Genomic DNA, 26,712 nt, shown 5'->3' on the forward strand with positions numbered 1-26,712 from the left:
AATGTTAGTGGATAGATTTTATACCTTTCTTAGAAATGAACAAAAAGTCAGCAAAAATATGCAAGAATTGAAAATATGAGCAAACTTGACTTAAGGGGCACTGCTCCCAATAACTTCATTATTTTCTAGCACACACAGAACACTTAAATATTGACCACATTCTATAAAGAACATTTCTAAAAATCAAAATTATATACAGTATGTTATAGAACCTCAATAAAGCTAGAAATCAATAGCAAAGAAGTTGTTTTAGAACTCCTATTTTAGAAATTAAGAATCATATTTCTATGTGACTCATGAGTCATAAAAAATAAGAAATATTTAGAAAAATAAAATACTGCATTTTAAAAATATATGGGATCAGCTAAAGCAGTATATAGAGTAAAATTTATAGCCTTAAATGCATGTGTTAGAAAAGAAGAAAAACTGAAAATTAAATTACTAAGCGTGAAAAAAAAAACAGAAAATTATGGCCTACAGCCAAGAAGTAAATCAGTCTATAGAAATAATAAATTGGCCAGGCGCAGTGGCTCACACCTGTAATCCCAGCACTTTGGGAGGCTGAGGCAGGCAGATCACGAGGTCAGGAGATTGAGACCATCCTGGCTAACATGGTGAAACTCCACCTCTACTAAAAAAATACGAAAAATTAGCTGGGCAAGGTGGCGGGCGCCTGTAGTCCCAGCTACTCGGGAGGCTGAGGCAGGAGAATGGTGTGAACCCGGGAGGCGGAGCTTGCAGTGAGTGGAGATTGCGCCCCTGCACTCCAGCCTAGGTGATACAGCGAGACTCCATCTCAAAAAAATAATAATAAATAAAAATTTTAAAAAAGAAACAATAAATTTAAACAATAACTTTATAAATTAATTCAATGCAGAAGGGTTAATGAACAGGAATTCAGGAGAATAGATAAGACAGGAGTGAGAAGGCAGAAAGAGGCCAAGGAATAAAGAATAGAGTGAAAGTCTAATAAAATTGACTTTTTAGAATGTTTTTAGAAGAGGTAAGTTCTAATATTTTCTTTTAAATTGTCTGCTGAAGAGTTGTTGATCCTCCTCCTTACCCCTCCAGTCTTCATTAAGAGTCTATTTGAAAGAGCTGACTCATATTTGGGGTTATGCGTTAAGAGCTAAGAAGAAGGGGCTCTGTCCTTAAAGAGAAGAATAAAGTGCTACACAATGTTGACTGGAGAATGAGAATTCATCTGAGGCTGAAAATTAGATCAAGAGATGGCTGAAAGACAAGTAAGCCCCTGGGACTTCATAGCCATCTTGGAGAAGCATAAGAATGCCCAGAAGTATGGAAGGGTGGGGGGGCGGGGTTCCAGCTGATTTTACCTGAAGGGACAGGGTGACCCATCTGACTTATTTTTATTATATGTGTCTGAGTGAATTAATTTACAGTGAGGAACATAAAACTCTCTGACAGGTTCTTGACCTGCATATCTTCTCCCTGGGTGCAGATCTACTCACGAAGCAAAATGCTGCTTGGCAAGTCTGGAAAGGAACTAAGGGAGAAAAAAAAGGATATGCTAAATTACCAGAGTCATCAAGATGGGATGAGCTGATACAGCTGTGGCCACATCTGGGCCATTTTACAATAGTAATGGATGAGGCTATGGGGAGATCAAGGTCACAAAGCAATGATGTGAGAGGGCTGGAATTTGAGCTCAGGCATATCTGAGTCCTACGCTCACCCTCTGTCCTCTCCATCACAGGGGATCTTTCAGAGCGCCTCTCCCCTAGACTGTATAGATGGCCCACGTCTGCTTCCAATTATTGTCTGAGATAAGAAAGATACCACCCTGGAATGACGTCTCAGTCAATCCATACTGAAGCTCCTTGACAGGCCCAGGGGCCTCCTCTGGCACAGAAAGACCTTATGTCTAACTTATGCCTGCGTTTTGCTATTTGCTTTCCATGTGTCTCATGTCCTTTTTGTTCATCTATCCCACCTTCTTTTCTTTAAGTGGATATTTTCTAGCATACCATAGTAATCCCTTTGTTGATTTTAAACTATATTTAGAGTTATTTTCTTAGTGATTGCTCTAGGAATTATAATGGGTACTTTATCACAATCTACCTCAGATTAACACTAAATTAATTCCAGCATAGAATTAAGAATAGAGAAACTTTGCTCCAATATAGCTTTATTCCCTACCCCCTCCTTTACCCTTCCTTTAGCAAAAGTGTATGAGACATGCATCATTGGGAGACTTCTGGGAAAATGACAAACTATTTGTAGTTTAATTACAAATACCATATTAGTGATCTGACTACATATTATTCATACAAAGTCATGATAAATCTAGTACAAAGGTCATGACAAACACAGTTTTTACTGATTTCTGTGCCTAAAGCTTTATATTCCCACAATATGCTGTGTGAGAAAAAAATAACAGCTATGTGTGTAATCCCAGGGGAAGAGGGTGGAAACTTCAGCCATCTACAGTACCTCAAAGCAGTTGTGCAGGGCTGGAATATATTAGATGTTCCGTAGCTCCTGGAATAACCCTTGATGCAGAGCTCATGGGTCACTAAGTAATGCGACGGTCTTCAGTTGAAATGAGACTTAATAACTCTTGAATGGCGCTTTGCTCATGGACATCAAGCTGTTGTTCTTTGGCTAGACTGAGGGCCCTCATGCCATATTCCTGTGCCTGAAATAGAATTGTAGTGACAAAAGGAAGTCATCACAGGAAAGCATAACACTGGGAAGCCCCATCTATAACACTGGGAAGCCCCATCTGTGCTCAACTCCAGAAACATGAGAGAGAACTCATCACCTTTTCACACCACCCACTGCGCTCTTGTTGATAAACCTGTAAACACACTGGGCCCTTACAGCTAGCCACATGTGCACTGGGCGGGGAAGCAGGGCACCAGAAAAAAATCCCACCTGACTTGACAAACTAAGCACAAACTAAGTATACCTTCTTAACAAAGTGAGATCTTTGTAGGACTTTACTCAGGCCCTAGAGGCCATCACTGGAAGGCATAGAGGTGACAGGTGCCACAAGTAAATTACCACCCTGGGGTGGTCCTGGGGGCCATGTGGCCCAGAGTTTTGACTTGGTAAGAAGCTCTTCTTTCTTCCTCCCTTCTTCCCTCCCTCCCTCCCTCCCTCCCTCCCTCCCTTCCTTCCTTCCTTCCTTCCTTCCTTCCTATAAATAGGTATTGAATGGTTGCTATGTTCCAGGTCCTGTGAGTATAGGCAGAAATTCCTATTCTCATGGAACTTACAGTGAAGTAGAGGAGAAAGACAATAAAGAAGACAATTAAGTAAAACACGATAGTCTCTTAAATAGGGATAAATGCTAAGGAAAAAAATAAAGCATGAAAGGGGATAGGAAGCATTAGAGGTAGTAGTGGGGGGTTGCAGTTTTAGACAGGGAGAGCAGGGAACGCTTCACTGAAAAGAAAACAGCTGAGTCAAGTGACGGCTTGAAGGAAGTGAGGTGCCAGTCTTGATGGATAGATAGATGTGTGCCTTTTGTCTAAGGCCTCTTGTAGATCTAACACACCCTGGGGTAATGACTTCCTTGAGTATACAGTGGAAAACTGGACATTGCACTGTAGAAAAGAGGTTTTGTCCAATGTAAATTTGAAAGTTCAGTGGAAATATTTTCCTATTTCTCACCCATTCCTACTCCTATCCCAGAGAGGGTTAGTGCCTTTCCTCTGTGCTCCTACAGTGCTCTGGGCTTCACTCTCACACTCTATTATAACCTGTGAGCTCCTCCAGGCCTGATATACTGCAGGTGCTTAGTAAAAGTTAGCTGAAGTAACAAAAGAAGACAGGGAGGAGGGAGGAAAGGAGTCTTAAATTTTCCCATGTCACCCACACAAAAAGGCCTCCCTCCAACCAGCCTCCTCTCTCTCCCCTGCCTACTGCTTTTTCTTCTTCTAATTTTTTTTTTTTTTTGAGACAGGATCCTGCTCTGTCATCCAGGCTGGAGTGCAGTGGCACAAGCACGGCTCACTGCAGCCTCAATCTCCTGGGCTCAAGTAATTCTCTCATCTCAGCCTCCCAGGTAGCTGGGACTACAGGTGCACACCTCTATGCCCGGCTGATTTTTTTTTTTTTAATTTTTAGTAGAGAGTGAGTCTCACTATGTTGCCCAGGCTGGTCTTGAACTCCTGGACATAAGCAATCATCCTGGATTGGCCTCCAGAAGTACTGGGATTACAGGCATGAGACACTGTGCCTGGCCTAGTTTTCTTTATAGCAGTTCCTACTATCTGAAATTATATTAGACATACATATGTTTATTTCCACTCCTCCAAAAAACACCAGTGCCATGGAGATAAGAAACGTATGGATCACCACTGTATCCCCAGTCCCAAGAATAGTGCTTTGCAAATGGTAGGTTTTCAATAAATGTTTGAATGAATGAGATAATCAAACAATAAATCAATAAACCTGAGATACGCCACTTACTGTCTTTAAGACATTGGGCAAAGAATTGACCCTCTCAGTGCCTCAGTTTCCTTGTTTGTAAAGTAGAGATAATAAAATACCTACCTTACCAATGTTGGTGTAAGCATTAAGTATGATAATTAAGTAAAGGGTTTAGGCCAACAACTAGTATGTAAAAGTACTCAAAAACAGTTACTTTTTGAATCATTTCATGGCAATGCATTTCTGTCTGAATCCCCGTAGCAACGGGGAACTCAGTAACCCAGTGGAGTTAGAGCTGCTACTTCATCCCTCCGAGCCTCCCCAGAGCCCTCCTGCCCTGCAGGCTTCCCAGCACTGCCCCAGACTCCCTTTGTCTATGCAAGCCTGGGAACCCTCGGGGGAAGAAGACAATCCAGCTTCCGTTATGCAGGCTGGACTCAACACAGGAGAAACGTGAGCATCTGAACGTCCTTGGAGTGAGGGCTTGCCCTGAGGGCAAAAGCTATTGGAATTGGGCAAAACACAAATGAGTTCAACTAGATGAATTTCTACCTTCATTTTAGATGTGTTGCTTTTTTAGGGAAACTTGCCTTTGAAGAATTCATCATCAGGTAGTAAAGCATGACCAGGATCTTCAGAACAAAGATAGTTTTTTGAGGGGCTTTGTCAGATGTAGATTCTCGAATGTTCAAGATTGAAGTCAGGATGCGAATGGCTTCTGCTTCTTGGGCTTCATCTGCGTTGGAAGCGGAAGAAAGAAAAAACAGGCTCTTGGCAACTGAGTCTGCCCTCATCAAAAACACTCAGCTGTTAAAGGGCCTGGTCTGCTGAAGCCTTCCCAGGGGCACTGGTGGAAATAGCACCAATTACAGCAAGTTTTTTACCTAGAGGACTCCCTCCACGTGTGTGGAAGCAGGAGTTTCAGTCCACTTTCCAGCTTTGCTTAGCATGTCATCATCAGAGTAGCCTAAAAATATGCTCACTCCCACAGGTCCCAAAGGTGCTAAGGTTTCTCTCTTTCGGAGTCCTGAACTCTAGATCTCTTGGGCTTGCAAACACCGAGAATTTGTCACAGGCAGATTCCTTGGGTCCAATTTAGCTTCCACTCTACAGCTGAGAGGAAAGAACTGGGGGAAGGGACTTCTTGCAGCTGTAGCAGCTTAACTCTTCTCGTCTAGGCCAAAGATGCATAAGCAACAACCTTCATGCTTCCCTCTGAGAGTCTGTTTACTATTTTCCCCAGTAGTTTTTGGTCCTACTTTAGTCATCATTTACTGAGAAGTTACTACATGCACTTAAAAGCACTTATACAAGTACTAAGCTTAGAGAAAAAGATGAAAAGGATATACACCATCATGTTAAGGTTGGCTATCTTTGGATATCTATGATTTCCAAGTTTTCAGCTGTAACATGAACTATTTACATAATTCGAGAAAATTCAATACAGTTATTAATTTTTTAAACTTTAGCTCAAAACCTCTCCTCCAAAGAGTCTTCCTTCTTCAACACCACCCAGCTGTCCTCACCTCTTCATTCTGGGACTCATCTTGTAATATAATTTGTACTCACAGGAATGTTCTTTTGTTACTGCCTATAGATTCTAACTGCACTGTATGTCTCTTTTGAGCAGAAACTGGATCTTCTGTGTCTTTTGTCTCTGACAGCATGATGCTGTATGGTACTATTCAACATTTAGCCCCTTGCTGCGCTGGGGAATACAGTCTAATCCAGTTGGGCCCTGCCACTGAGCAGCTCACTGTTCAGTAAAGCATGAAGCTAAGGCACCAGAAGAAATCAGCAATGCAACTTCTGTGTAGAGTCTACTTTGGCTTACGTGTCCTGGAGCAAGAGTCCCCAATCCCCAGGCCATGGACCAGTACTGTTTTGTGGCCTGTTAGGAATCGGGCTGCGCAGCAGGAGGTGAGCAGGGGTGGTGGGGGTGAGCAAAGCTTCATCTGTATTTACAGCCACTCCCCATTGCTTGCATTACCATCTGAGCTCCACCTCCTGTCAGTTCAGCGGCAGCATCAGATTCTCTCAGGAGCGCGAACCCTAGTGTGAAGTGTGCATGCAAAGGATCTAGGTCGTGCACTCCGTATAATAATCTAATGCCTGATGATCTGTCACTGTCACCCATCACTCCCAGATGGGACCATCTAGTTGTAGGAAAACAAGCTCAGGGCTCCCACTGATTCTACATTATGATGCAAGGTATAATTATTTCATTATATATTACAATACCTTAATAATAATAAAAACATAGTGCACAATAAATGTAATGCACTTGAATTCTCCTGAAACCATTCCTCCCCTACCCCCCAGTCCATGGAAAACTTGTCTTCCATGAAACAGGTCCCTGGTGCCAGAAAGATTGGGACTGCTGCCCTGGAGGGATAACATAAGAAATGGATGCTCTGCAGAAGTCACAGGGGGTTTTGATGGGGTCTTTTTTTCCTCTAAATCTGTCCCTTAGTAACCCCTGAATGGCTATGTGTGATGACAGGGATCTGAATTCTTCCCAACACTGGTAAAATCTCTTTGATCCCCGTGTCTCAGTTTTCTCCATCAGCAACATGGGGAAGGTGGCAATGGTGTGCTTCATGACAGGGACAGCTGCTTTCCCTCTTAGGGACGAGGTCTGTGTATTGGGTGAGATGAAGTCACTGCTCTGCCTTCAGGGAAAACGGCCACTTACCCAAGCCAGTGTCATTCTCAAATAGTTTGCCCAGTAAATCCACTTGTTGGGTGTGAGCCTGTGAGAGGACTTGATAGTGATTGTTCAAATATGCGTGCCAGATCTCAGAGACCTGTTGGGAAAAGAGAAGGTAATACAAAAAGCAGGCCAGATCTCAGCCTTCAGACCAGGCAGGTGAGGAGAACAGTGCATTTGGCCCGGCTTCTGGACAACCTGGAGGTTCTCTCTTGTACTGTACCTGGAGGCAGAGGGAGCCCTAGGAGCCCAAACAGGCCTGACCAAGGTAAGTGTGACAAGTGATGCAAACGGCCTGTGGCAGCTCATCTTGGGGTAGCCCTAGTGGGGTCTTATCTTTTGTGCAGCACATACAACACGAAACCTTCACATCCTCATAACATCCCAATGTAATATTCTTATTATTAATGTTAAGAATATTCTTATTCTTATTCTTCCCATTTTACATGTAAATAAACTGAGGCTCAGAGAAGTTCAGATCACACATGACTTCTGGTAAGAACTGTTAAGTGGCATAGCCAGAATTTAATCCCTGGTCTATCTGATTCTAAAGCTTTTAAGCTACAGCAAAATGCCTCTTTTTCAGAAGCAGGTCTAAAACATGAATCAACAATCAGCAGAAAGTTTGTATTACACATTTATTACACAAATGATTGCCTGCTAAGCGAGGTGTTACTATGTGGATACAAATGACATTTTAATATATTCGAAACAGTATGAAATGTTTTCTATGTAAATACGGAAATTTCTCATGTTCTTGGATCCCTTGACAGGATCTTGTAGCAATAGATTTCCCTTGGAAACCTCTTCTTCTCTAATGCACACTTCAATATACCCACATTAGCTTGCTGCTATGGGTATGACACAGCATATAACAGTCTATTTGAAGGGTTTGGCTCTTACTGACCTATCCTTCATTATTCATTAATCACCCTATGGATGTTAAGGGTTAGTCTATTTTGGTAGTGCAGACACGGGAAGAAAGAAAATGGAGTATATCATGTATCAGGCTATATAATCTTGGGCAAGCCACTTCATCTCTTTGTGCCTCTCTTTCTCATGAATGGTATGTTTTTCGTGAATAGTCTAATACAAGTTGTAAGACACCAAGCCTAAGAGTGAAGGCTCAACTCCCACATTCCCCAGCTCACCTTGGTATACAATGTGTCTGCCAGGTCCAACTTTTTAAGGTCATAGAATATATTAGCCAGGTGGAAGTAGCCTCCTGAAGTCCTAATGTCCTCTGTTCCAAATGCACAACTGGCAAAATAAATCTACAGCAGGAGGAAGAAGGAGAGTGCTTGAGTTCTTTTTGCAAATCATATATCTGATAAAGGACTTGTATCTAGAATACATATAAAAAACTGTTACAACATTCCAATTTAAAAATGGGCAAAAGATCTGAATTGACATTTCTCCAAAAAGATATTCAGATGAAAAATAAGCACATGAATAGATGCTAACATAGTTAGTAATTAGGTAGATGCAAAACAAAGCCATAATGAGATATCACTGCATCTAGGATGGCTAGAATCAAATGCAGAAAATAAAAAGTGTTGGGAAGGATATGGAGAAAATGAAACCCTCACACATTGCCAGTGGGAATGTAAAAGGGTGCAGCCTCTGTGGAAACAGTTTGGTAGTTCCTAAAAAAATTAAACATAGAGTTACTACATGACCCAGCAATTCCTCTTCTAAGTACCTACCCAAGGGAAATGGAAACAAATGTCCACACAGACTTGTACATAAATGTTTATATCAGCATTATTTAAAATACACAAAACATAGAAACAACCAAAACATCCATCAACTGATGAATGGACAGACAAACTGTGGTATATTTAGGAATGGAATGCTAATCAGCAATAAGAGGAATGAACTATTGATATATGCAACGACATGGATGAATCTCAAAATAATCATGCTAGGTGAGAGAGGTCAGAGGCAAAGGACCACTCATGATTCTGTCTGTTCGAACTGTCCTGAGAAGGCAAATCTGTAGAACCAGGAAGTGGTTGCCTGGGGCTGGAGCAGGAATGGGAAATGACTGCAAATGGATACATGGGATCTCTTTGGGGTAATGGAAATGTTCTGAAACTTGATTGCGCTGATGGTTGCACTACTCTGTAAATTTGCTAAAAATAATTTAATTGTACACATAAAATGGGTGAATTTTATGGTATATATCAATAAAGGGGTGTGTGTGTATGTGTGTGTGTGTGTGTGTGTGTGTGTGTGTGTTTAAAAAGCTAGGCTACGGAATCTGAGGTTGTGCTAATTCTTTTTTTTTTTTTTTTTTTTTTTTAAGACAGAGTCTCCCTCTGTTGCCCAGGTTGGGGTGCAGTGGTGTGATCTTGGCTCAACGCAACCTCGTCTCCCAGGTTCAAGCGATTCTTCTGCCTCAGCCTCCCGAGCAGCTGGGTCTACAGGCACATACCACCTCAGCCTCCTGAGCAGCAGGGACTACAGGCACACACCACCACACCTGGCTAATTTTTGTTGTTTTTTTTTTTTGGAGACTGAGTGCAATCCCGGCTCACTGCAACTTTTGCCTCCCAGGTTCAAGCAATTCTCCTGCCTCAGCCTCCCGAGTAGCTGGAATTACAGGCACATGCCTCCACACCCAGAGAATTTTGTATATTCAGCAGAGACGGGGTTTCACCATGTTAGTCAGGCTGATCTCAAATTCCCGACCTCTGGTGATCTGCCCACCTTGGCCTCCCAAAGTGCTGGGATTACAGGCATGAGCCACCATGCCCGGCCAGCAAAGCCCTTCTCTTAATGAGTGTGCTGTTTTGCCTCCCTTTACTCTTCAGGGCAACTGAAACTTCAGGAATATGTGACCTGGCCAAGGTTGAATAGCTAGGAAGTAGAAATGCTTGATCTCAGGTTATTAGAATTGTGTTATGGCTAACATTCCACCGAATAATCAGTTGTAAACAGAAAGTTTTAGAGAAATGCACAGTTTTAAAAAAAATAAAACAGACTTTGGAAATACACAGGTGTTATAATTTAGATTTTGGAAATATCCAGGTGTTATAACTTAGCTTGTTTACATCATTGGCCAGATGATAACGGGCTTCTTCATAGTTTTTCTTAGCTATATAGAGAAGTCCCAGGTTCCGATGCAGTAAAGAGTGGGTGGCATTACTACAGTCAGTTGATTTGAGGACTGTCCACTGGGCTTGGAATAGATATTCTTCAGCCTGAACGATTCGGCCCAGACCTGCCCAAAAGCAGAAAAGAAGGTTATAATTCATATCCGGGTCAAAGAACACAAGAGGAAATATGAGTCATTACCCATTCACTCATGTATTCATTGACTCAAGTATTTATTGACACACAAAAACTCTCACAGGAATGTTCATAGCAGGTTATTTGGAAGAGTCAAAAAAAACCCAGAAACAATGTAAATGTCCATCAGCTGATGAGTGGATGAACAAAAGGAGGCATCTCCATCTCCATCTCCATCTCCATGAGTGGAATATTAGTCATAAGAAGGAATGAAGTAGTGATGCCTGCTATAATGTGGGTGAACTTTGAAAACACTACACTAAGTGAAAGAAACCAGACACCAAAGGCCACATATTATGTGATTCCATTTATATGAAATGTCCAGAACAGGCAAATCCATAGAGACGGAAAGTAGACTAGTGGTGGCCAAGCAACCACAGGGGGTCCAATGCAAGGGAGGCACTAAGAGGGAGTAACTGCTGACAATTGCAGGCTTTATTTCAGGAGTGATGAAAATGTTGTGGAATTAGATCATGGTGACTGTTGCACAACCTACAGAATGTGCTAAAACCACTGGATTGTCTATTTATTTATTTATTTATTTATTGACAGAGTCTCACTTTGTTACCCAGACCGGAGTGTAGTGGCACGATCTCGGCTCACTACAACCTCTGCCTCTAGGGTTCAAGTGATTCTTATGCCTCAGCCTCCCAAGTAGCTGGGACTGCAGGCATGCGCCACCACGCCAGGCTAATTTTTGTATTTTTAGTAGAGACAGCGTTTCACCATGTTTGCCAGGCTGGTCTCAAACCCCTGACATCAGGTGATCCACCCGCCTTGACCTCCCAAAGTGCTGGGAACATAGGTGTGAGACACTGCGTCTGGCCTGAATTGTTCTTTAAAAGAGTGAATTTTATGATATGTGAATTATATCTCAATTGTGAAATATATATATGCATATTTAATACCCTTTATGTGCCAGGCCTTGTGTTGAGTGATGGGGATTCAACGTGCAACATGAAAACAAATATATTTACAATATAGTATAATTGCAGTAGAAACACAAGCTTTGGAAGTGTCAGAGGATAGGAAATGTTTAATTCTACAGATGAGATGAGAGTGACACTGAAGCAGAGTCTGAGCTGGGTTTTGAGGATGAAAAGAAGTTTTCCAGGTAGATAAGGCAGGGAGAGCATCCCAGGCAGAAGTAACAGCATGTGCAATGTCACAGAAATATGAAATAATATGTTATGTTCATAGAACTATACAGAGTCATAGCTGCAGGGATTTGGTTCCAGAACCCCCATCAGATACCTAAGGATGCTCAAGGCTCTAATATAAAGTAGTGCAGTATTTGCACATAACCTATGCACATCATTCCTCATACTTTAAATCATCTCTAAATTACTTACAATACCTAATACAATGTAAATGCTATGTAAATAGTTGTTCTACTATATCATTTGTCTTTTTTAAGTTTAAATTTTTTCTTTTTTTGTTTATAAAAAAAGAAACATCATGTATTGTTTTTATTTGTATCATTTTTAATCATTGTGTTATTTTTAAAAATACTTTTGATCCATGGTTGCTTGAATGGGCAGATGCAGAAACTGCAAATATGGAGGGCCAACTGTATTGGCCTGTGATGCTGGAGCACAAATTGTGAAGGACAGAGTGGCAGAAAATGAGGCTACGGTGGTAGGCAGGGGGCAAGTCATGGAGGGCTTAGTGAGTTATGCCAAGGAACTTGATGCATGTGGATAAAAACTAGAGGATTTTCAAAAAGGGCGAGAGAATCGGATTTAAATTTAGAAAGTTCCTCTGGAACCAATGTGGAGGAGGGATCAGAAGGGAGGAATAAAGGTAGAAGATTCACTGGAAGATGTCTGAAACAGTTTGGGCAAGCACGCTTAAGAGCCTGAAACAAGACAGTGAACGAAGTAGGAGGCAATCCAAAAGAGACAGGAAGTAGAATGGACAACACACAGTTACTAAGTAATGTGGAAGGTAAGAGAAAGGAAAGCCACCTTTATTGCTAATATTCAGATACTCTTGACACTTAAAGCTTTTTGTTTATTACCTATCATCTTTACACATACAGAGGCCTGCCTACCTGCTTGGCTCCTAGGGAAATGTGTCGGAACTGAATAGAAAGCCACTACGTCAGCATGCTGCAGGGCAGGAGGTGTGCTCTGGGGGTGAAGCATTGGTGTGACAGCTGCTGCAGCAGAAACCACACCAATGAAGGGTCAGGAGATAAGGACACGAACCCCTCATAAGCCAACCCTCTTCTCCTCTGTGTCCTTCCTGTCAGGCCTAGTTCATATGTAAGCATGCTTTTATTCTAGTTGTAACCCTACATCACTGAATAAAAGGAAAAGAGATGAAGAGGAAGCAGTCTACAAGGAGAACTAAGTAACTTTACCTGATGGAAGGTCAAAGGGCAAACTAAAATGGGAAACTACTAGATTAGGAGCACGAGGCCTAGTCCCTGATCCTGGCTCATGTGAACATGGCTAGTCACATCTTCCCTCCAGGCTTTGTCTATAAAATATGAGGTTTAGACTGAAGTCCTCTCAAATTTGAAGAAGCAAATGACTCTTAACTAAGATTGTTTAGATGGGAAAAAAAAGGGTACAGGGCATTGATAGATATTGGAAATTTAAAATTTTCAACATCCAGTTCTCACTTAAGAAGGCAATGCCAAAGAAGGAAGACTCCAAGGCCCAGCTGAACCAGCAGCTAAACAAGCATCAGTCCTAAAGGAAAAGGCATACTTGGGAGAATAAACTGTGAGGCTAGAGAGAGACAGTAAGGTGAGAAGAATGGGCTGCTACTAGCCCATGAGATTACAGTCAGAACTAAGCTTGTGACCAGTGAATGTGTAAGTTCAGGCCTGCCTCTTATGGACAATGCCTGCCTGGAGAGGCATAGGGTGAAGTGGAGGTGGTGAAGACATAAAGGAAGTGATACTATCCCTTAGGGTGATTTTAATAGTTCATGGAATTGAGAAAGGACAGCCACTTACAGACCAGTGGTACTTGTCTGAAGGGTGAGGCCACAGGCTTACACTGGGTTAATGGCAGATCTGGGACATATTATGGGGGAAGATTTTGCAGGACTTGGTGATGAAAGTGAAGGAATGCAGCATACAGCGGTCACAGCTGAGTCAAAGGCTGTGGCTGTGAGGTGCCCAGGGGAAGAAAAGGGAATCTGCATTTATTGAAGACCTGTTATTTGCCCGACATTGTGCTAGTCCCTTTGCACCTGTGGTCTAAGTCTGCCAACAGCCCTGTGAAATAATTATCAGATGAGGAATTCAAAGAGGAGGCAACTTCATTCATTCATTCAACCAACCATATATTCACCTAATTGACTGATTATCACAATGCGTGACACTCAATGCACACTGAGACATGATCCCTGACTCCAAGAAGCTTAAAATCAAGTGAAGTAGGCATACAATAAATAGACAAAACATGAGTGCTGTGAAGGAAATGAACAGAACACAGTAACCAAAATCCTAGCTCACTGCAGCCTCCACCTCCTGGGCTCAAGCAATCCTCCCACCTCAGCCTCCCAAATAGCTGGGACTACTACAAGTGCATGCCACCATGCCCACCTAATTTCTTTTTTTTTTTTTTTTTTTTTTTTTTTTTAAGAGATGAGGTCTTGCTACGTTGCCCAGGCTGATCTTGAATGCCTGGGCTCAAGAGATCCTCCCATTTTGACCTCCCGAAGTGCTGAAAATACAGGTGTGAGTCACCACACCTGGCCAGTTTAAGCAGACACCTGAAGGACGATCAAAAGCCAGCCATGTATGAGAAAGGAAAGAGCATCCCAGGCAGAAGGAGATATATGTGAAAGCTCTGAGTGAGGAAGAGCTTGGTGCCTACGATCACCCAGCCAGTAAAGAAAGAGCTGATATTTGAACCCAGGCTCTCCTGCTTCCAAAGCGCTGATAACAGTGGGAGAAGATGAGTAGGTGGCTCCTCCTTGAAGTGTTACTGAAAATGTCATTTCTAGTTGATTAAAATTTCAAAGTTTTACTAAAAAGGAAAAATAAAGCTGAATATCTGTTATCTGTCCACTCCAGTCTGAAGGAATCTCTAAGATGGGAAAGAAACATGTACACAGGAAAGTGATTTCTTTAGACTTCCAAAAAGGTTAGCAAGGTTTTAAACCAATGGCTGTGGAGTTACAGTGAAATCTTCCATTTAGACAGCACTTTCCAGACTTCAAAGCACTTTCATGGTCATTACACTTGAACTCATTTCGTCCTTAAAATAATCCTGTTAAGAGAACTCAGATTCAACACATACTTACACAGTGCTCACCAGGTTTCAGGCACTGTGAAATTATTTTTTTAGTACCTTCTCTGTGCTAAGTACTGGGCTGAGCATGAAGACATCCGTGATGAGTAAGAACAGACACAGATCCAGTTCTCCCTGAGCTTACAGTCTACTGGAGCAGGGAGACAACTAAATAATCTCATCAATGAATACAATTATTAATGGAGTAAGTGCTCAGAAGAAAAGAGTAGGTCTTTAAATGAGTATTTTAAAAAAGAGACCCAGCTGGGTGCGGTGGGTCACACCTGTAATCCCAGCACTTTGGGAGGCTGAGGTGGGTGGATCATTTGAAGTCAGGAGTTCAAGACCAGCCTGGGCAACATAGTGAAACCCTATCTCTACTAAAAATACAAAAAATAGCTGGGCATGGTGGCGTGTGCCTGTAGTCCCAGCTACTCAGGAGGCTGAGGCGGGAGAATCACTTGCTCCTGGGAGGCAGAGGTTATAGTGAGCAAGTCAGGCCATTGCACTCCAGCCTGTACAACAGACTGGGACTCTGTCTTAAAAAAAAAAAAAAAAGGGAGACCCAACCTGGTCTGGAGCCCTGGGAAAGCTTCTAGACAAGGCGGTAGTCACCCTTGAGCTGAAACCTGAAAGATATGAGGAGTTAATTCGGTGAAGGGAAGAGGAGGAGAAGCAGAGAGAGTGGCTACAGAAAAGCCTTTCCGAACAAAGAAATCATCATGCTTCTGAGGAACTGAGAGAAGGCTGGTCAGTGTAACCGGAAAGGAGGGAGAAAAGAATCCAAGAGAGACAAGGTGATAGAATTGAGGTGGGAGAACCTGCTAAGGGCTAGATCAAGCACAGCCTCATGGGTTGCTTTAGAAATATGATCTTTAGGCTGGGCGCGGTGGCTCAAGCCTGTAATCCCAGCACTTTGGGAGTCCGAGACAGGCGAATCACGAGGTCAGGAGATCGAGACCATCCTGGCTAATATGGTGAAACACCGTCTCTACTAAAAAATACAAAAAACTAGCCGGGCGAGGTGGCAGGCGTCTGTAGTCCCAGCTACTCGGGAGGCTGAGGCAGGAGAATGGCATAAACCCGGGAGGCGGAGCTTGCAGTGAGCTGAGATCCAGCCACTGCACTCCAGCCTGGGCAACAGAGCGAGACTCCGTCTCAAAAAAAAAGAAATATGATCTTTATTCAGAGGAGTGATGGGTCACATTTCTGTATGCAAACAAGATTGGAGGGAGGCCAGAGAAGATGTGGGGAGACCAGTTAGTAGGCAGTGGTCTAGATGAGAGATGATGAGACTTGGGCTAGGGTGAGTTTTCCAGAATCCCATAGCTAGCCAGTGTCACAGATAAACAGAACCTGGGCTGTATTTTCTTGTCCAGTGCTTTTCTCATTAGTTTGGAGGAAAGACAGTCTGGAATGCGGTGTCAGACCTGAGCAGGGTGAGCAGGGCATTCCTGCAGGCAAACAGCCTGGTATCGGGGGTCGGAACCCCCACAAATGAGAAGGGATCCACACAGCAGAGGCAGCCTGGAATGGGGAGTCAGAGCCCATGGAGGGGGAGAAGGTATCTGTAAGGTGGAAAGGATGGAGTTAGAGAGCAGGGATTTGTTCATACAGGGGAACTGATTAACATATAAATAAACTAATGAAAGTGAAAGCTGTCAGCAAAGAGAGTTGCAATTATGGAATGGGAGTAAATCAGATTGAACCCTGTGGTGCTGTATTAGATCTGGATCAAACAGTATAGACTAGTGGTCATACAGATATTGATGTAGATATATAGATATAGGCCGGACACGGTGGCTCACACCTGTAATCCCGGCACTTTGGGAAGCTGAGGCAGGTGGATCACTTGAGGCCAGGAGTTCAAGCTCAGCCTGGCCAACATGATGAAACCCCGTCTCTATTACAAATACAAAAATTAGCCAGGCATGGTGGTGTGCACCTGTAGTCCCAGCTACTTGGGAGGCTGAGGCAGAAGAACTGCTTGAACCAGGGAGGGGGAGACTGCAGTGAGCTCAGATTGCACCACTGCACTCTAGCCTGGGTGACAGAGTGAGACTCGGTCCCCACCCCAAAAAAAAGATATATACATATAGAAATAAATACAGATGTAATGTGTGTATACATATACCCATTATTATATCTAAACTTACTCCCTAACTCCACTGAGAAGGCCTGGGAGCAGTAACACCCCAATGGCATGAGTACATCTAGTGCACAGCTTTTGGCTTCTGAATTTCACTTTCCACTGAAAGAAATCAGGGCTCTTTAGAGGTATGTTCCAGAAAGCAGGAAAGTAAGCAAAGAACAAATGGGGTTGTATCTAGGAGATGTAGAAGCCAGCTTGAGTGGGAGCTGTCACTGGTCAAATCAGGGACGGTTTGAGCATCAAATTAATGATAGTAATGGATTTAAGCCCACTGAATAAAGAGGCAATACTGATATAAATAACTAAATAAATACGCTGAAAATTTGATGAGGAATGGAATATTTATATAGTTTCAAAGGACCTCTCCAAGAGATGAAAATTAAGGTTATTAATTACAGAAGGGGGAAAGAGTAACATTACAGGGAGGAAGCCTGGCAGACACCATCCTAATAGCGTAATTAAAATGAACATCATCAGTAATGAAAAAAAATGAAAACATGCCAATTTATAGAATGGGATGAGAACAGAGCATCACCTCTGTACTGTTTTTGCCAAAAATCCATAACCTGAAATAGGAAATATCATTAGGAAATATCAGACAAACCCAAACTGAGAGATGTTTTATACAATTGGCCTGTAACTTTTAAAAGTGTCAAGGTCGTAAAAGTCAATAAAAGGTTAAGAAACTATTCCAGAGTTTTGTTGCCAACACATGGCAACAAAATGAAAAGTGTGATCCTGAACTGTATCCTTTTGCTATAAAGATGTTATTGGGAAAATCTGAGAAACTTGCATAGGGTCTCTTAGATGACAGGGTCCCCTTGTGTGGTTCCCACAAAGACATTTTCCTTCCTAACCACAATACAATCTATCTCATTTACTAAGGGGACACTGAAGTATTCTAATGATAGGGAACCAGGAAGGCAACTTACTCTCAGAGAACTTAGGGGATAAAAGTTCTTTACACTGTACTTAATTTTAACAGTTTTACTTTTAAAAAAGTATTTTCTTAAATGGTGGCTATTAAAATGTATGAAGCATTTTTTAAACGGTAGCTATTAAAATATATGAAGTCGTAGCACAGTGCCTAAAACACCGCATTGCTCAAAATATCAATTCCTCTCAAAATGCCAGTTTTCCTTTTGTAGTAGCCACCACGTAGGGTGTCTGCTAAGTCTGCTCCATACTCTCAGAATTGCCTCTCCCATCTATAGGGGTAGGTTCCTGTATTTCTGAACTATGTGACTCTGATCCCAGGGAACAAAGGTGGATCCCACACTCAAGCTATGTCAACAAAATTCTGTCTTCTACGAATTTGTAATTGGAAATCAGAAGCTAATTAGTTTCTACTGCCTACCTTGAACCGAGAAAACATGTAAATTGAAAAACGCCATCTGACATTTTGGGGTAGCTGTCTTCTACAGTGAGCATAGGGTAGACAAATCTGGTCTGCAGAGAGGGAAAATAGCAAAGCAGACACCCAGAGAGAAGTAGAGACAGGAGACAAGGCCCAAGAGAGAGAACGAAAGACACCAGCCTTGGTTCCTTACAGCATTCCAATTCTAGTCCCTCATGAAGCCTCAGCTCCCGTAGGATACTACAGTACCCTCACAAAGTTCCTCCTTTTTGTGCAGGCCAGCTTGAGTGGATTTCTGCCAGTTGTAGACAAAAGTCTGTGACATCTCCTTCCCTACCTTATGCTAAACTTTTACAGCAACCCTGCTCCTTCTACAATAGGTGTCTTAGTGCCACTGTCAAGGGTGACTCTTTGATCATTGGTGTGACCCAAACATAGCACCACTTAAGGGATCCAGGGATCTCAAGTCGGTTTCACTCACCAAGGCTGGCCTCGGCCAACAGCAGGTAAGCAGGCACAAGCTCTACAGAGCTCAGGCCGTACAGGTTCACGCGGAAGCGAAGGGAATGCAAAGCTGCTGGTACAGCATCTTCATGTTTCCCTTCAAAGAGGTATTTCTGGGCTACGGTGTAGCAGAATTCAATCAAATACTTCTGTGGAAGAGAGAAACAGACTATCTGAGACAGTCTAAAGTTAAAGGCAGAGGTGGATGTAGATGGCCCTGGGGATAAGGCCAACACCTAATGACCCAGTTAAGGGCACATAGTGAGCCTCCCTGTATTAGAGTGGATGTGAAGCCCCACATAAGTGATATAAGAAGGTAAACTCTGGACTATGAGTTCCTTAAGGCCCAGGAACATGTGTCTTTTCATCTTAGTTCAGTGCCTGGCTAAGATGAACATTCAATATAGAGTTATCAGATGAATAAATGAGTATTATTCTTATAGTTCTAATAAAACTTTAGCAAAGCTAGCATGTCTCAGGATAATCGGAAACTTTCTGCCTTCATAGTTGAGTTAATTTTGAGAGAAACATCTCATTTTCCCTTCCAGAATTATCCTGTTTAGCTAACATCACAGAAAATTTTAACTCTGCATTGTTTTAAAGCCACTATCAAAGTGTCATAACACTAAAATGGATGGATCTTATGTCTAGGGATTTATGGCTTATAATAAGGCGCTAATTTTTTAGAGTGATTGAGATGCTCAATACTCAGTAATACTCAACATTATACATAATAGTGGCAAGTTTTGCTAACCTCCTTTATTTATTCAGTAGTATATCCATACATCATTCTTAACCCTCCTATTACACGGCCAGGCTCTTGGCATCTGTGGATGTTATGGGCTCAACTGTGTCCCCCGCCAAAATTCATGTGTTGAAGCCCTAACCTGCAGTCTGTCACAATGTGACTATAATTGGAGCTAGGGCCTGTAGAAAGGTGATTAAGTTAGAATGAGGCCATTAGGGTAGGCCCTAATCTAATCTGACTTGTACCTTTATAAAAAGAGGAAATTGGACACACAAAGAGATACCAGGGATGCTTGCACACAAAGGACCACGTGAAGATACCGCAGGAAGGCAGCCATCTGCAAGCCAGGAAGAGAGGCCTCAGAAGAAACCAAACCTGCTGACCCCTTGATCTTGGACTTCCCAGCCTCCAGAGCTGTGAGGAAATAAATGTATGTTGTTTGAGCCACCCAGTTTGTGGTATTTGGTTGTGCACTAGCAGACTAATACAGTGAGTATTTAGTAAATGTGGAAAACAACAGACTGAATGGTACTGAGGACTTAAAAAGATATAAAACAAAGTCTCTGCCCTCAGTGAAGTTACAATTTAGTGATCTCAACACAGTTCGACCCTTGTCTTGGGCAGCTTCACCGCACCTACGACTTAACCTTGGAAAGTGCTGTAGGCCCTACCTGCCGCTGCTGCAGCTGCTGCAGGCCATGCTGCCGTTCTTCCTCTGAATTGTAGAAGGGCATAGAAGTGCGCAGTGGAATCAAGAGCTGGCATATTTTCTCATGGATGCTGTCCCAGTCAGCTTTCTGATGTACCACCCCACTGACAACAGAAACATAGACTTCATGATCTTTATATTTGGCATGACTTAAGATTCCATTAACCCTCCTACTGACCTATCCCTAGACACCAGAAAAGTAAGCCAAACACAAACCAGGCAGGGAGCTCAAAGCCATTTCTGAGACTCAAATCTCTTTTTTTTTTTCATGTGGTTATTTGATGGTGTATAAACTGTGTTGGGACTGGAGAGTATATTGTTTCTGCAGGCACACATTCACATTCTGAAGTCACACAGGCATACTGGCATGCAATTGCTCATAGTGTTCTCTTATAATCTCTCTTATTTCTGCAAGGTTGGTAGTAATGTCTTCACTTTCATTTCTGATTTTAGTAATCTGAATCTTCTTTTCTAGGCCAGTCAACCTAGCTAAAGGTTTGTCAATTTTGTTGGTCTTTTCAAGGAGCCAATTTTTGGTCTCATTGATTCTCTCTGTAGTTTCTTTATTCTCTGTTTTATCTCTGCTATAATCTTTAATTTTCCTTTCTTCTGCTAGCTTGTGTCTATACCCAACACAGGGCTGTGCATAAAGGAGTTTATAAATATGTTTTCATTTGCTCTTCTTTTTCTAGTTTCTTAAGATGAAATGCTAGGTTACTGATTTAAGATCTTCTTTTTAATGTAATGTATATTAGTATAAATTCATATGAGTACTAAATTCATACAGTACCCTCTGAGTACTGCTTTGCCAGCATCTAAGTTTTAGTATGTTGTTTTTGTTTTCATTTATCTCAAAGCATTTTCTAACTTCCCTTGTAATTTCTTCTGTGACTCATTGGTTAAGAGTATGTTATTTCTACATATTTGTAAATTTACCAATTTTCCTTCTGTTATTGACTACTAATTTCATTCCATGTAGGTGGAGAACATACTCTCTATGAAATCAATCCTTATAAATTTATTGAGATTTACTTTATGGTCTAACATAGGGTCTATCCTGAAGAATGTTCTATATGCACTACAGAAGAATAGGCATTCTGCTGTTATTGAATGGTGTTCCATAGATATGTTAGGTCTAGTTGGTTTATAGTATGGTTCAAGTCTTATATTTCCTTGCTAATCTGTCTAATTGTTCTATGCATTACTGAAAGTGGGATATTTGATCTTCTATCTAGTTGTTCTATTCATTACTAAGAGTGGGATATTGGATCTTTCATCTAGTTCTGTTCATCACTGAAGGTAGGATATTGAAGTCTCCAACTATTATTATTAAATTGTCTATTTTTCTCTCTAATTTTGTCTGTTTTTGCTTCATGTATTTTGAGGCTCTGTTGTTAGATGCATACAATTATGATTTTTTGCATTTCTATTGCTTATTACACATTTTCACTTAAATGTGAGTTAACTGTTTGATTCCATTTATACGTATTTCAAAACAGGTAACAATAATCTAGAGGAGGGGTCAGAAAAGTTTTTCTGTAAAGGGTCAGATAAATATTTTAGGTTTGAGAGCTATAGGGTCTCTGTTGCAACTACTCAATTCTGCTGTTGTAGCACAAAAGCAGCCACAGACAATATACAGCCATGTTCAAGCACCTTCTTGGACAATATCGCCACCTTCTTGGACAACAGAAATGCAATTAAAGTATTTTCTTTATAAGTTGTGACTGCTACCAAAGAAATAACAGAAACCATTTAAAAATGTTTTTGGGGAGGTAGAGAATTATTATAAACAGATCAATAAAAGCACTTAGCCAGGATATAGCTGAGTTCCACAGGGAATTTATCAAGTGGGGCTTGTAAGCAATGGAAATGTTAACTTAGATGCCTGAACTTTTGTTCCACTGAGAGCAACTGACATATTTTGCCTTTCTAAACAAAGTGAGCTTTATTTATATATTTGCGGGCTCCCTGCTTATTGATCTGTCCCACTCGTAACACAGTGTCAGGGATAAAGTAGGAATGGATAAATGCTTTCAATCGGGGCTCACAATTAAGTAGATTGTGAGCCAGACATGTTTTATTTGGCTATTATCATGTTTTTTTAAGCTGAATTTGTATGTCTTTAGGCAGGGCATTCATTCTACAATTCACCACTGATCCTATAGCTTCCTATTATTGAATACCACTTCACTGTTTGTTTTGTTAGTAATCTGCAACATTTTTTGCAACAATTTTTCCTTTTGTTTGACATACGGAGCACAAACTTAAATGCCTTCACTGGCCAGGAGGAGAAAACAAACGGTGAAGTGGTATTCAAGAACAGGAAGCAACAGTATTTGTAGTGAATTACAGAATGTATGCCCTGACTAAAGACATTTAAATTCATGCAAACCTATGATACTGAAGTCTCTTTTACCTGTCACCAATGTTTTAGTATGTACTTCCATAAAATTACCTTTTCTTAAAAATGTTCTAATGTCCTGTAATCCCAGCATTTTGGGAGGCCGAGGAGGGTGGATCACAAGGTCAGGAATTCCAGACCAGCCTGACCAATATGGTGAAACACCATCTCTACTAAAAATACAAAAAAATTAGCCAGGCATGGTGGCGCATCCCTGTAATCCCAGCTACTTGGGAGGCTGAGGCAAGAGAATTGCTTGAACCTGGGAGTTGGAGGTTGCAGTGAGCTGAGATCGTGCCACTGCGCTGCAGCCTGGGCGACAGAGCAAGACTCCGTCACAAAAAAATAATAAAAAAATAAAAGTTCTACTGTGTCTCTAAGTAAATAAAAATGTGCTATTCTCTGAGAATGGTTGTAATCCACTATAGAGCAATATGCACAAGATTACACACAATATATAAAATAAATGTATTCAGAGAAAAGAAGGAAATTCATCAAAATTTCAGGTTATTAATCTCTGGGTTGTGGGATTATGGATTATTTTTCTTCTTTATTTTTTATATTTTCAGGTTTTCTGCAGTGAGCATGAACTGCATTTATAATCAGGAAAAAAATTCTTTTACAGAAAAAAACTTTCACAAATTCAAACTGACTTTCTTGCTCCTTAAACTTGGAATGATGAAAAAGAACATTTACTGTGTGCCAATGTGGTTCCAGGCAGGGTACTAGGTGCTTTACATTCAACCATCAAAACCTACAGAACAACGACCTCAGTTTTGTTTTATCAAAAATCTTGAAAACTCCAAGACACACAGACATAGAAATCTGGAGAAAAGGAAGCAAAAAAACAAAAGGAGAAGGTCTTAAAGAGAATTAAAGCAAGTAAAATAAGTAAAAGAAAAAAAATAGAAGGGCATAGAAGATGATAATTCATACATGCATTCATCATATATTAGTGCCAACTATTTCTTTCTTTTTTTCATGTTTTTATTTTTTATTTTTTGGCCCAAGGAATAAAAGCACAAATGCCAACGATTTCAAGACACTTTGCTAGAGACTACAGGGCATACAATGACAGGTCAGACATAGATCAAAAGTTAGCATACTTGACAGTCCCTCTGTACACATTTAACGTAGTATCTAGCATTAATGGAGCATAACAAAATTGAAATAACACACTCACCAACAATTAAAATGAAGGGAAATATGAGATGAGTCATCTGAGAGATACAGAGTACTGTAAAGTCAGTTCAGAGGAAGAAGGAATTACTTCCGGCTGGAGGGATAAAGAGGACGGGGTGTTTTAAGGAAAAAGTCAGTGCTCACACCAGGCAAAAGGGTTGAATCTTTCCCAAGCCTGAGTGGCAGGTTTTTCTCACGGCTGTTTACTGGTCATCTCTCCAGGGGTGACCCAAAGGCCTCTCAAACTCTATGCCCACAACCAAATCTGACGCCCACCATCTTTTCCCCCTGTGTTCCTTGCCCAAGTTAATGGGTTTATTATCCATTTAGTTTTATTCAACAGATGTTCATTGAGTGTCTGGTATGTGTGGGCACTGGGCCTAGTAAAAGACATAGACATCAGATAAGCAAACACAAAAATATAAAAGTACAGAAAAAGCAAAGAAAAGTGGTACTGTGAGTGAGAAAAGTATGACAGCGAGTTGAGACTGGCTTTAGACCTCTTTGAAGAAACGACATTTAAACTGAGAACTGAAGGATGAAAGAGAGCCAGGAAGGCTTGTAGTTGAAGGGGAGGTTCCTAGCAGAGAGAACAGTCCGGGAAAAGAAACTGAGGGAAGAAAGGACTTAGCAAATTAGAACTTCAGTTCTCTATAACTACAGCAAACAAAAAATGGGGTGAGTGCGGTGGGAAGTAAAGGTAGAGAAATAGCCAGGGCCTTGTATTTTCTGTTACAAATTCTGAATTATATTCTAAATGCAATGAAGCCACCAAAGAGGAGATAGCAATGAAAACACAGATGCCATCCCTACCCTTGTGGGGCATACGCCTAATGAAGGAAATAAATAAATGATTTCAGTCCATATTCTAAGTGTTAGGATAGGGAACATACTCAGTGCTTTCAGAGCACTGAGGAAGGACACCTAGGCCAGTATGAGAAGGTACTGCAACAGCTTCTTAATCTGTTATGCAGCCGGCAGTGTCTACCTTCCTCTGTATCTTCCACACTGCAGCCCATCCTCTTTCATTAACACAAATGAGAGCATGTCAGCTCAAAACCATCCATGGTTTCCCAGGGGATAAATTCCAAACCCTTGATCTCATGTCACTGACTGGCCCTAACCTTTATCTTCTTGGTTTAAACTTCTACTACCTATCACAATGATATTCCAACTTTTTTTTTTTTTTTTTTTTGAGACAGAGTTTCACTCTTGTTGCCCAAGCTGGAGTGCAATGGAGTGATCTTGGCTCACTGCAACCTCCGCCTCCCGGGTTCAAGCAATTCTCCTGCCTCAGCCTCCCAAGTAGCTGGGATTACAGATGTGTGCCACCACACCTGGCTAATTTTGACTCAACCTATAGTAAGAAATACGTTTTCCCTGTACACACGCCCACATAAAACACTAAGACAAAAGTTTCAAGAAACAGTTCAGGTAGGATTAACCTGATACTTTCTACTCATTCTATGCTCTTCTTTGTGGTTGCTGTTTTCTCTAAATGGTGGTTGTGACTTATTCATAAACTGCTAAAGGGCCCTGGCCTGCAGTTTGAAAATCACTGACTGCTCCCTCCACTACTATGTTCTCCACTCAGCTGTTAGCAAACTCTCTTCTTTTGCCATTTGCCCTAGCAGTCCTGGATGCCGGGAATGCCCTATCCTTCTTCACTACTCCTGTACACAGCAGGTTCTGACTGTCCTCTCAAAACGCAGCTCAAATGTTTCCTCCATAGAGAAAGCTTTCCACACACTGCCCCATTCACTATCGTCTCACTCTCGTCGCCCAGGCTGGAGTGCAGTGGCGCGATCTCCACTCACTGCGAACTCCGCCTCCCGGGTTCAAGCGATTCTTCCGCCTTAGCCTCCGGAGTAGCTGGGATTACAGGCGCCCAGCACCACTCCCAGCTAATTTTTGTATTTTTAGTAGAGACAGGGTTTCACCACGTTGGCCAGGCTGGTCTCGAACTTCTGACCTCAGGTGATCCACCCGCCTCGGCCTCCCAAAGTGCTGGGATTACAAGCGTGAGCCACCACGCCCGGCCTGTTTCTTTACTGATTTGTCTCCCACATTAGAATGTTAGATCTTTGAAGGAACTGATCTACCGAGCTACCAAAGTAACTTCAGCACCTAAAATAGTGCGTAACACATAGTAGGCCTTCAGAAAACATGAATGACGAATGAGTAAGTGGGAGATGAGGCAGACGAGGCCACGGGAGTCTTAGGGGCCTGTCTTAAAGCCCCTGTTTTTGAGGCATCCCTTGCAGAGTCAGGGGCCACGGCTAACGCAAGGTACCCAAGCCAGACCCGGGAATGGGAGAGAGGGAGGGAGTTAAAGCGCCCAGGTGCCACGTTTCAGGGCCTACCAGTAATAAGTGACTGTGCAGGCCGCGCACACCCGCTCAGCTGGGGCTTCGCACACCTCACAGCAGAGCCTGCGCCCCTTGGGGACCGCCAGTGGATAGATCACATTCATGTTGCAGCCAGAGATGCTGGTCTCTAAGACGGTTGCCCGGCGAGGATACGCTGAACCCCGGCGTCACGTGACAATCGCGGGCCCGCGTACTTGGCAGCATTTCGAGGGCAGAGGGCGGTGGGACGTGACTCGACTAACGTCTGGGTCTATCGCTGAAGTTGAAAAAGGGAAAGAAATAAAAAGAAGCACAAAATCCACAAGTCCTACGGGTCAAATGGCCGAGAAAGGACTCCCAAGGAGTCCAAGTCCATGAAGGCCCGTACAGTGGCCGGTAAGGGTCAAACATGGCCAGTTCTTCACCCAGGCTAGGAAACGAACGTGAAGGAGCGTGACCCTACCAGATGCCCACGCAGCCGGGGATCCCCCTCGTTGCAGTGTCACTTTCGCTGGGCTCTGGGGCAGAACAACTACGCATTTCCAGATTTGGCGAGATCGGGACCTAGTGTCAAAACGAGGGTAGTGAACCGCCCGCTCACTGCGGCCCGGCGTTTACACCAGGTAGGGGAAAAGGGGCGTGGCGCGTCT

At 42.2% G+C, this 26,712-nt stretch overlaps 2 protein-coding genes across 9 annotated transcripts in view; one reads left to right on the forward strand and one right to left on the reverse strand.

Moving 5' to 3' along the window:
• The window catches only part of PPCS (phosphopantothenoylcysteine synthetase), a 1,013,452-nt gene that overhangs the window by 982,851 nt on the left and 3,889 nt on the right, over positions 1–26,712 (forward strand). The window lies entirely within an intron of this gene.
• Positions 1,313–26,701, reverse strand: ZMYND12 (zinc finger MYND-type containing 12). 5 transcript variants are annotated; one of them, XR_007727722.1, is made up of 9 exons: positions 26,078–26,701; positions 20,091–20,232; positions 18,649–18,820; positions 10,168–10,337; positions 8,263–8,385; positions 7,097–7,208; positions 4,992–5,137; positions 2,455–2,659; positions 1,313–1,507 (listed from the first exon to the last, which is right to left on the reverse strand). XR_007727722.1 is itself a non-coding variant. In XM_050800110.1 (9 exons), the coding sequence occupies exons 2-9, from the start codon at positions 26,185–26,187 to the stop codon at positions 2,537–2,539; spliced, it is 1,098 nt and encodes a 365-aa protein (XP_050656067.1). In that variant the 5' UTR covers positions 26,188–26,339; positions 26,526–26,701; the 3' UTR covers positions 2,138–2,536. The 5 variants fall into 5 exon arrangements, 4 of the variants coding, with proteins under 4 accessions (XP_050656067.1, XP_050656077.1, XP_050656084.1 ...); XM_050800110.1 differs by lacking the exon at positions 1,313–1,507 and having other exon boundaries at positions 2,138–2,659; positions 26,078–26,339; positions 26,526–26,701; XM_050800120.1 differs by lacking the exon at positions 1,313–1,507 and having other exon boundaries at positions 2,138–2,659; positions 20,091–23,808; positions 26,078–26,158.

Source organism: Macaca thibetana, chromosome 1 (genome assembly GCF_024542745.1).
Source record: "Macaca thibetana thibetana isolate TM-01 chromosome 1, ASM2454274v1, whole genome shotgun sequence".
Lineage (NCBI taxonomy): Eukaryota > Metazoa > Chordata > Mammalia > Primates > Cercopithecidae > Macaca > Macaca thibetana.

What these genes read in the sequence shown, in the direction of transcription:
- ZMYND12 (XM_050800110.1), bottom strand. Translation starts at nt 26,187, where the DNA reads ATGAATGTGATCTATCCACTGGCGGTCCCCAAGGGGCGCAGGCTCTGC. An exon ending in AGCAGCTGCAGCAGCGGCAG is followed by an intron (nt 18,821 to 20,090) that starts GTAGGGCCTACA and finishes TCTCTTCCACAG; the next exon opens with AAGTATTTGATTGAATTCTG. An exon ending in GTTGGCCGAGGCCAGCCTTG is followed by an intron (nt 10,338 to 18,648) that starts GTGAGTGAAACC and finishes GCTTTTGGGCAG; the next exon opens with GTCTGGGCCGAATCGTTCAG.